General features: G+C 34.3%; 1 protein-coding gene across 1 annotated transcript; it reads right to left on the bottom strand.

The window, feature by feature from the left end:
• On the bottom strand, positions 370 to 5,356 carry LOC18590658 (abscisic acid 8'-hydroxylase 2). The gene is made up of 8 exons (XM_007016306.2): positions 4,846 to 5,356; positions 4,248 to 4,566; positions 3,990 to 4,139; positions 3,624 to 3,872; positions 3,383 to 3,472; positions 3,042 to 3,227; positions 2,297 to 2,415; positions 370 to 806 (listed from the first exon to the last, which is right to left on the bottom strand). The coding sequence occupies exons 1-8, from the start codon at positions 5,121 to 5,123 to the stop codon at positions 701 to 703; spliced, it is 1,497 nt and encodes a 498-aa protein (XP_007016368.2). The 5' UTR covers positions 5,124 to 5,356; the 3' UTR covers positions 370 to 700.

The following is an 11,826-nucleotide window of genomic DNA, read 5'->3' as shown; positions in this document are numbered from 1 at the left end:
TACATAATACATAAACATGTTGCAGATGAAGAAATTTGTTAAAAGTCATGGTTAGTTCAATGCCTTGTAATGAAAGATCACGCAACCTGATAAGGAAGAATTGGACCGTATTGAAGTACCCTTTCAGCTTACAATTCTCCTCAGCACACAAAACGTTCAGATTAACAGGTTCAGTGACCCACGTAGACTGCACAAACTCGTGCTGGAACGCTGCCTGACGTGGGTTCTTGGCGTGCACTACCCACTCCTGACACGTGCTAGGCAGCCTGACTGTTGGGGGTAGCTTTCTATGGGCCAAAACCTTCCTTGGTAAAGGTTATCTCTAGGCTCTTTATGCACCAGGAAAAGAAGAGAAAGGAGAAAAAAATCTGGGAATCTGATAGCTACTTCATCCACGTTAAAGACCACACAAATTTGATCCAACAAAACAAACAAACTTGCTTTCAAACGCACTACTGCAAATACACTTCTCTTTTTTTTTTTTTGCCCTTTGCTTATTCTTCTTGTTTTTTCACACAATACATTTACTTCACCACGACCAACCCAAGACAAAAACCCAGCAATTACAAAAGATTCCCAAAGACAAAATTAGCAACTAAGAAGGAAAGAAGAAAGGGGGAAAAAAGGAAAAGCTCAATGGGGTTAACTTGCTTTTGGCCCCAGTGAACAAAGTTTCAATCTTCATTGAGAATCCTATTATTCATGCGGCCTTTATTTTTCTGGGGGTGACCTTTACAGGTAAGCCCCGTTTGGGCACTGGGAAAGGACCATACTGGATTCCATCCTTATCTCCTATAACTTGCCACCTGCAGCCAAACAATTGGAAGGTTACAAGAAGAGCAAAATTTTCAATGAAAATGGCATTAAGATCTCAGTTTTTGTCAAAAGAAAGAGATTGAAAACAAAACTTCTGACGATTGACACTTATCTATCCTGTTGCAGCTTTCAGTGAAAAAACTGATTCATAATTCATTTTTAGCTGATAATCTTTTTGAAAACTGATACACACAAGGTAAATGGACATGTCATGGATGCAACTTTGATTAGTCACTCACATCTCTGAAATTTTTGCATTTTCAAAACAAAGTGATGAGCAGCTGAGACATCAGCCTATAGATAATGTGGACCAGGTCAAAATGCTGTTAAAGTATTCTTAAAAGATGACAAACTAAGCAATGATGTGGCGTAAAACTTGCAGAGCAAAGCTGTGGTTTCAAATGAGAGACTGCACCCCTTCAGCAATATGACACATCATCACATTCTGCCTGTGTGTTCCTACAGCTGGAAAACCTACATGTCTTATACCCATTTGATCGAGACTTCACAGCTGGCTAAATCCGTCAGCTTGCTAGGAGGAGAAAGGGGAGGGTCTGGGGGGGTTGTGATTTGGTTGCACGGAAGGGTCAGGCGGTCAAGATCAGAACATGAAGTAATTCAAGAGGCCTGTTTTCATTCGTTGATCAGATTACAGATACGAGGAAGGAAGAACAGGATTCGCTGATTTTTGAATCATGATGTGGACTGCAAATGTAGTGGTTTTTTGGATGGTCCACAATGTTCAAAATCTATGTCTCAGAGACATGGACGAGTCCATTCACCTTGTAAATAGTTCATGATTCAATGCAGGGTCCCACTCTTGTACACCAGATTGTCGACAAAGCAAACTTGCTTTGTCATTCTAGTTCCCAGTATCTGCATTAAACCCTCCTACAAATCTAAAACTGGCAGATGTTTTACGTATGAAAACAATGAGACATAGCTAAAATTGGATAATCACGATGTCTTTAAAAGGCTTTAAACCATTTTTTTCCTCAAAGGAGATATGGTTTTTTGAAAGGCTTGGTTTTGTCTCTTATGCAAAGGGTCAGCAAATGTTGAGCATGGAAGCCACGTGTAAGGATAGATGCAATGCAGAATGCAACCACCCTCCCCCCAAAATACCCACTACCGACCCTTGATTCCAATCTGCACCCCATGCTGAAAAAATTGAAGGAAATTAAAACCCTTATAGTTATTCCACAAAAGGGCAGAGCCAACTCGCCATGAATGGCATCGTAGGACCACTTCCACAGCCTAAGGAACACCCAGAGGACCACATTTCAGTACCCTAATTTTTAAGTCAACTACGAGCAGACAAAGGAACTCTTAAACGAAATCTTTTATACCAATCTACGTGGCTTTATTTTTATCTTACGTTTTCAAAAACAAAATAATTATGTTCTCTAGTTGGGGGATCATCTCAAATCATTTGTACAAGGAGAGAGAGAGAGAGAGAGAGAGGAGAAAGGGAATTAACCTGTAGCTGATGGTGAGATGGTGGAGGAGCACCAGCATCTCAAGCTTAGCCAGCTCACTGCCAGGACAAGAGTGAACTCCATTGCCAAACGGCATGAACGTGTTTGGTCTCGGTGGCACCTGCAACATCACAAAAAAAAAAATTTAGCAAAATATAGTAATATTCTTTTCTGCTTTCTGCTAATTGAAATAATGCCTAAGCTTTTAGCTGAAATCTTAGTCATTAGTTCCAAAGAAAGTTCAGACTCAAACTGCACTGTTACTACCCTACAAAATCAGCTCACGTGCTCTTTGATGCTTGAAAGCTTTCATCAACAGATCGTTTGAGTAGAGGAAGTTTCACAGAAAACAAATGAAAAGGACACCAGCATCTGATAAACCATTGATAACCTTATATTTCTGCCAAAACTGGATAGTGCATGACCCACTTCACGAATCTTGGTCAGGGTCTCCCAATATGTTACAGAATAGTATATGGAACTTGTAATATTACTCTTATGATTCGCCAAGATCCAAAAAGTCAAACAAATTGGTGAGCCAATATGAATAAACCCTTTGCAAATGTCAAGAGCTCTTTTTTCTTCATTTTTAATCAATTATTATTTAACTTTTTACTATATATTTCTTTTTTTTATGGTAACCTTTTTGTAAAACAAAAAGGGTAATTACATATATAATAGCCTACATCTGTGAGTCTATGTTTATGTATATTCACATGGTAAAGCTTTTTCTGTCTGAGGCCTCACCTCGAACCTTGAAGGGTCAAATTTTTCGGGGTGAGGGAAGAAATCTGCGCAATGATGGATGCTTCTGAAGAGAGGCAGAACCTTCCAACCTTTGGGGATATAATAGCCCTCAAATTCAACATCTTGCACTGCTTCTCTGAACGTGAATGATAGTATGCTTGCTGTTCTTAGTGTCTCTTGAATCACCTGAAAATCCACGTTAGTTTATGATCTGTGAAATCTGCTGTGTGTTTTTTATTAGAAAAAAAATGTTTACTCAATTTAGTAATAAATAAAAAAACACATGTCTAGTCCTGTAAATGTTGATATATTAATAGTAAAAGAGAATGAAAGTAATGTACCCTGGTAGTCAATGGCATGTGCCTTGTATCATCCCACGTAAGCCTGCGATTTGCTTCAATTATTTCCTGCTGAATGCCTTCCTGTTCTCTCTGCAAGATATGATTGAGAATGAATAAATATAGGATAGCAAACAAGATTTGGTTTTTTTTTTTTAATTCTAATGATTGCCCGAAAAGCAAAGTGAAATGAAGGTAAAAGCTCATCAACCAAGATCATCAGAAGTGAGAGAAGAAAATTTACTGTGACAGCTTCTAGTAAATCTCTGTTGTCATGCAAATACTTTAAAACCCATGTTAGGACGCTTGCAGTGGTGTCATGAGCAGCAAAGATCACTCCAATCACGTTATCAGCAATCTGAGAATCACTCAGTTGATCGACCTTCTGGTTTTTGGACCCCAACAGAACTCCCAACAGTCCTCCTCCTTGTTTCTCATTTTTTCTTCTACCTTGTATCAGTCTTGTCAGGGTCTCGTTCAGAAGCTTCCTTGCCTTTCTCAAACGGACAAGATGAACTCGTTAATGGGGATTAAGAGTCCAACATGAAAGACTCTCAGAGAAGCAGAGTGAAAACTAATTGTGTATATATATATATATATATATATTTACCTTCATTGCTTTATGGAAAGGAGTTCCTGGAAGATCTAAAGGCATAGAATTGTAACCCTTCTCCAGGCATTGATACAGATGCTTGATTCCTTTAATTTCCGAGTCTTGTTTGTGGCCAAGGGCAGAAATCATTGCCACATCAAAAGCATACTAAAACATGCCAAAATAAAAACAAAAACTTTCTTTAAGATTCCTGATGATGTGCAGAGGGAGTAGTCATGCAGTAAAAGATAAAAATAGTTGTAACAACCGACATACTCTCTTCATTTCTTGCAAAGTGTTAATAGTGGTATTTTCCCAAGTTGGTAGAAATTTCAAAACAATCTGCTCAATCTCTGAAACTGACCCTCTAATTGCAGAGGGTAAAAAAGAGGCCTGGACCAACTTCTTCAGCCTTGAATGATAGGCACCTTGATGAAAGAATAAAGCCTCAGGTCCTATCATCTTCTCTTTGCTTGGTGGATAAGTTGGCTTAAAAAGATGAGCCTGTGTCACTAGAACAATCCTCGCTGCCTCAGGGCTTGAAATCATCACACAGGGGCATCCCAATATGTGAGTTTTGAATATATCTCCATACCTGAAACAAGTATAAAAAATTAAGAATAACCAAATTGGATAAATTGATAAAAGAAACGATATAGGCCCAATAACACTACAGAGAAAAAAAAATTAAAACAAAATGATCAACAAGGAAATTGAAATTCTTTTTCTTATTTGTTTTCTTCGTGCACTGAGAGAATTTTAGTTACAATTTCTATCATTAGCTTTGTCTCAACCTCTAGCCTTTTAGCACCTGAGCTGGAGAGTTTATCATCAAACAGGCCAGCTGTTCCATCTTTTGTTGTTATATATATACCTTTTTTGCCGGTTGGCAAAGAAAGAATTGGGATTCTCAGTGTAAATCTTGAGAGTCTCTCCAATATAAGGCCAACCCATGGAACCAGGTGGCAGACGTCTGTCCTTGGAGTGCCGCCATTGATGAATAGACAACAACAGCAGCATCACCACCAACAACAAGAGGAACAAAGAAAACAATAGAATTGGTGTAATCAGAAAGGGACAATGACGGAAAGTTGTAAAGGTTGCAAGAAAAGTTTGGGGTGGTGAGGCTGGCCATGAGAAGAAAAGTTGCATGGTGACAGAAGAGTATAAGAGGGAATCTGAAAGAGAGAGAGAGAGGTGGCAGAGGCTTACTTGACTGTGAATAGTGGGGGTTATAGTAGGGGGAGAGCTGGTGGGATTTATATAGAGTTGAAGGGTGAGGGTGAGGGGGGAGGGCTCATGCCTAGGTGGAGGTTGTTTGACAGACGTCACCACAATTCTGGGAACACCTTGCTTTTAGCACTGTCATTTTTCTTTTGTTTTCTTTTTTCTTTTCTCAGGGGCTGTCCTACCTTCTACTGTGTTTTTCCTGATTATGACCCCTCCACTATTGTCAGTTTATTCATTGGGTAACCTTATTTTCATGTACAATTCACCTTTTTTAACCCCAATTCGACTTTATAGAAATAAAAATTAGGATAAGTAGATTTCCTTCCCAAGTAATTCTTTGTCCTAAACTTCATTATTTAGGTTAAAAAAATACTTCTTTTTTATAAAATTAATTTCAATATTTTCAACCAATCAATCATCATACTAAAATCGAACAAACTTTAAATTTTTAAATGAAATGTCTAAAACAATACAAAATTAGCTCTAAAAATTCGTTTAGTTAAAGGGTTAAAATAAAAAGTGATTATTTTAATTTATCGAAATCAAACTAAGTCTTTTTCGATAAAATTTAATTTTAAAAAAGAATTATTTAATCTTGCATTGCATAAAAGTTATACAAAACAGAAAATATTCATTTATCTGTTTTCCATAAAGATAATTTACAAGTATAATTTAAAATATTAAAATAATAATTTTACTTCTTAAAAAATATTTAAAATAATGCTCTTACATAGAGCGTGGTGATTGAAAACTTTAGAAGAGAAACCCAAACCCGAAACATCTAGCCCAACCCTTTCATAAATGGCTCAGGGCTTCGGGTAAACCAGAGCAGCTGAGGCCAGTTGCCGTCGGGACTTGGGCCTCACACGTGTCATCATCCCAGCTCTGTACGTGCTGCCTGTACTCTCTCTCTCCAATTCCGTACCTTTCTTTAAGACCCCACTTGTTAAACTTTATCTTCTTCAATTTTGCTATTTTAGTCAAAAAAAATAGCAAAAAGTAGACTACAAAAGAGAGAAGAAAATGGAAAACCGACTAAAACCCAAAGCCAACGAAAGAAAGGTTATGGTTTTCAGTCTCTGTCACTAAAACTTTTCAATGAGTGGTGTGACATTGTAGATACTTAATTTTAATTAATATATATTTTTTAAAAATTATGTTATAATATAATATTATATAAAAAATAACTAGATCAAGTGAAGTGTTATTTCATACAGAATTACTATAACAAGTGAAACACTATTTCATGTAAAATAATTAGAACAAGTAAAGTGCTATTTTACGTAAAATAACTATAATAAATGAAGCGCTACTTCACGTAGAATAACTAGAACAAGTGAAACACTACTTAACATAAAATAATTAGAATAAATAAAACATTATTTCATATGAAACAACTAATACAAGTAGAACAAACACTTCGAATAGAATAATTACTTCATTTGGATGATAGTGAAAGCAATTCGAAATAAGTGACAGGGTTCATAAGTTACTTTAATCTTAGAATGTTCCGGAGAATTTGATTTGGTGACTCAAATATGAAGGTAGTTAAAAGGTCTTCATTTTAACATTTTTCTGAAATACAAGTGTTTCACCCTCATATTTTGTTATCGTATGCCTATTCATGTACAGCTTCTTCTCTTATACCTGTTCTCGTACAACTTCTTCTTTTGTATTTTTTTACGTATACCTATTTTCTAGTACCTTTTACTTAAGAATAAATCTTATTACATCAAATTACAGTAACGGTTACTCACATTAATATTCCTCATAATAATATCATTCATTAGGTGCATTAAAGCTTATTATTGAGTAACCGTTACTTGTAGCACTATATATAAAACCTCATAATTCATTTAGTAAGGGTTTTTCTCTCTCCTTCTGAGTTAACATATTTTCAACTGGAGAGCTTTTTTCTTTAAATTATCTTTCTAATTTTTTTATTGTCGTCTTTCACCTATTACAATATTCAATACTTAAAGAACTGTTCTAATTTTTTTTTTATCGCCTCTAATGCATTATTTTATTTATTTACAATACCTTCTCTCCTTATCACAAGAATTCCCTCACAAACACCATTCACATGATTGGCGGTGGTGGAAAAGGCTTCGGTGGCAACAAATGGGTGGCAGGCTCTCCCTGCTGTGGGAAATTTGGTTTTACGCTTTTTATTGAAAATGGCTGATCTAGCGATGTTTTTCAGGTGCCTTGAGACTCTTCCCCCCGCCGCCGCCCCAAACTTCAATCTGTAAATTATCAAACACTTTTTACGTGTTGGCATGGGAAGCAAGTTTGTTTCCAAGGTTGCCATCACTCATTGGATGAGTTTGGAGGCTTTCCTTTTAGTGGATTTCTTCCGAACAGTATTCTCTTTTTCTATCACTTTTTTAAGTTTGGAGTATCACCATCTTCTGTCGACATGACAACAAAGCAGAACCTACTCGATATCGATTCCTCGTTTGATTTGTCCCAAGCCGACTTTCATACCAAGAATAAGATCGGTACTAACACTAAGGATCATCATAGACATCAATCTATAATATTAAGCATAAATTAAGATATTTCAGTAGATTTTTGACCCTTAAATGTCTTTTTGACAATTGAATTTAATAAAGAATAAGTTTTTATAATCTTGTGTATTACAGCAATTTGTTATGGTGCATTTTACTGCAACACTTCTTTTATAATAATATTATAAGGGTTGGACGGCTGGTACAAAGATGAAGTTAAAGGAGTGACAATGGTGATGATAATAACTTCTTAATTTTTAATTTTTTATTATTATATAAAATTTGATATATATAATAATACATATAATATAATTATCCTTCAATCATTTCCTATATAAAATTACGAATTCCTCTTTGTTTATAATCAATTTCACTGCCTCAAAGAACAATTTTAAACATTGCATAACTAAGCTATCAATAAAAAAAAAAAAAAAAAAAGGAAAATGCTATCAATCAAGAAATGAAATGCACGTGAGGGCAAAGGGGAGGGGAGCCCAGACGCTCGTGGTACCTGTCCAACGACTTTACGTGGGTGCACTGCCCTTGCTCAGCTTCCTCAAACCAAGTGCCCCCTCTACCGCCACCTTAGCTCAATCCACCTAAAATTGGTAACGCTTTCTCTCCTTTCTGCCTGACCCTTCCACCACCTCCACCATCGGCGCGTGTCACTCAACCCCACCACGTGGCCCCTTCCGTACCGAGCACTTTGTACTTCACAAGTCCGCACGTGTGATCTAAAAATGCTGTCTATAAAAGAAATGAAAAGATGAACAAAAAACCAGAAAAGACTGAGGTGGGTAATGGGCAGGAATTTAATGGGAGCCGCCTCAGCGAAATCCCGACACATCATGCCCTCGAAGGTGGACTTTTCCAAACGGCAAAATGCCACGCGGGCGGTAGACATTGGACCACGTATCGACAGCCCTAGGGATGAGCGTTTGGTTTTTGATCGGTAGGGAATGCACAGGTGGCGACAGATAACTGAGGAATATGAAGGTGGGGCCCACTGGTCATATCATATAGCCACCCTGACCACGGGAGAGGATATCATACGGAGGATCTTCGTGATCATCCTCGGGCTGGTGCAAAATCTCTGCAAAAGGACCGTCGGAGGAAGCTGCTCCAAGAAAATTGAGTGCAATGCACCAGGAACAACAATTTAATTTTGGCATGCCCAGAAATATAAATATTCTAAAGCAAATCCATATCTCATTTAACAGATGTTGACATTTCGCATAAATATAACAATTAAATATTATTCCAAAGAAACTACTATAATTTATGCACTTTGACCCATCAATTCATGTATATGCTCGCTTCTATGGAGGAGAAGTCTCCACATATTGCGACAGTAAATCATTAATATGGATATCGGATCAAAATATTTGTAGTGCAATCAATCGCAATGTAATTACGTGGTACGTGAAATTGGTTATTAATTAATATTACACGTATTGTAATAATAATTTGTATGATGTATTATATACAAAAAATTTCAAAAACTGTTTCAATTTTCTCCTTTGTCGTTACTAGTAGATTTTTCATTTTACTTATTACAATACTTCTTTTATGGGATTGGATATAAAAGTAAAAAGCATTGTGTGTATATTTTTGTTAAATTTTGTCGATTTTATGTCAATCCTATTTGTATGTTTTTTTTAAGTCAAAAGACTTTTCTGGTCCCTGTACTCTTCAATTTTATTCAATTTAATTTCTGTACTCAAAATTGAAATAATTTAATCCATTCATTTTGAGAATTGCGTCAATTTAATCTTTATTCTTAACGACATCCAATTTTACCATTAAAAAATGACATCAGTGCTGATGTCAGCGATGACGTGTCATATTTTGATGATGTGCGTGTCACGTGGCACTATATGATGATGTAATAGTACTGACGTGGTACTGACATGCTGACTTGCCAGTGGCAAGTGGCAGATCAAAAGAATTTCGAAAAAAAATCTGTCACGTCGTAGAGACTAAATTGAACAAAAATATATAATATATGGACTAAATTGAATAAAATTGAGACGTTGAGGGGTTAAATTGAAAAAAATTTTGAAAAGTATAAATTTTTAAGTAGATTATTGATATGCTTATCAATAAGTCAAATATTAAGTTTAAAAGATTTATAGTGTGTTAATATATATATATAATATATATATATAAATTAGTTTGGTTTTTTGAGTGAATTGGTCTAAAAATTTTAAAACTGAGAATCGACCAAAAAACCAATTGGACAAAACATTTTGGACCAATTGATCTAATAGACCAATTAGACCAAACTGTTTTATCCCAATCACATTTGATTTGGATGGATAATTAGTTTGGTTTGATTTTGCTCACCTCTATCTTTGAGAGTCTTTGTGATCCAAGGGTGGGGTTGTGGGGTGTAAGTCTTGGATTTTCTCCAGGTAGTGTTAGGAGTTTTGAACTAGGGGACATGAGAGTGGATGTAAAAAGGAATAAGGATAAAAGCTTGACTGGTAGAGTCGGACTTGGAAAATACAAAACCTTTTTTAGTTATGAAAGTAAGAGTGTTGGTTCTAGTTGCAATGTTGTGATTAAATACAAGTTGAAGGAAATGAAAAAATTTGTTGCTGATGTATGATGTCTCATGAGTCATTTGTTGGTGTATTTTCAAAATAAAAGAATTATCTCTTAATATGAAAAGCTATCTTAGCTCAAAAAACAACACAAATCAAAAGTTTGGATATGAAAAGTTATTTTTTAATATTGTAGTTCAAAAAGTATGTCTTATAGAATGGGTGGTTGTCTTTTTATAACGTGATATGAAAAGTTATCTTTTCATATTATAACNTTTGACTTTAGCTCAAGTTAAAAATAAATTTAAATAAATTTTAAACTTTTATACTATTATAAATAGAAGAAAAAAGAATTTATTTAATCATTTTATATTATTTTATGCTAATGTAATATAAGTTATTCATCTAAATTTGACTTCAAGTATAATTTTTTTTCAGATTTTTTTTTTTATAGAAGGACTATTCAAACTTAATTTTTGTAAAAAATATAAATTAATTTACATATTCTAGAACCAAATAATCAAGTAAGAAAATATTTATATATATATTAACATCATAAATCTTTTATACTTACATATTTAACTTATTAATAAGTATATCAATAATCTACTTAAATATTTATATTTTTAAATTTTTTTCAATTTAGTTCCTTAACATCTCAGGTTTGTTCAATTTAGTCCATGTATTATATATTTTTATTAAATTTAGTCCTTATGAAGTGAGAGAATTTTTTTTTGTAATTTTTTCGATTTACCACGTGGTATTACCATGTCAGCATGTCAATGCGACATCAGCATTGCTATGTTAGCATGTAAATGCCACATCAGCACTACCACGTCATCATTTAGTACCATGTGGCCTTATCACGTCATTACTCGTGTGTCACGTGATATGTCACGTCATCAAAATGTGATATGTCAGCTTTGATGTCATCGCTGACGTAATGGTGGCGTTTGGTAATTTACAATGCAATGTGATTACAGATAATGTAATTACAAGTAATGTGATTGCAAACAATGTGATTGCAGAGAAAATAACATTACAGTGTTTGGTATACAAGAGAAATAATGATTAAAATGTAAGAAAGATAATATTGCAGCGTTTGGTTTACAAGTATTTTGCTATGAATGTAATGTTAATTTTCAAAATTACTCGTATTTATTAAAATGTAAGTTTAATATACTTGTATTTTTTATTATTAATTTTTATATAATATCATCTCTTAAATATATTTTTAATGTCATATATTTTATTTTTATTTTTTATTATAATCTTATATTTTTATTTTTAATATAATTTTTATATTATATATTTTATTTTAATTTCTTTTACCTATATTATATAAATTTTAATTTCTTATATTTTATTTTATTTTAATTTTTAATTTTTATATTATATATTTTATTTTAATTATAATGTTACAAAATATTTTTAACAAGGTAATAAAGTTGAAGGATAAAAGTGTCTTTAAGAATATTGCAGAGTGCAATGTAATGTGATTGCATTGGTTTTTGATTGTAATCACATTACATCCTTTGGCTGTAGTGTGATTGCATTGCAATCTTACAT

Source organism: Theobroma cacao, chromosome 9 (genome assembly GCF_000208745.1).
Source record: "Theobroma cacao cultivar B97-61/B2 chromosome 9, Criollo_cocoa_genome_V2, whole genome shotgun sequence".
NCBI classification, from domain to species: Eukaryota; Viridiplantae; Streptophyta; class Magnoliopsida; order Malvales; family Malvaceae; genus Theobroma; species Theobroma cacao.
Note: the sequence above shows the minus strand (reverse complement) of the source record. Positions and strands in the feature narration are given on the sequence as shown.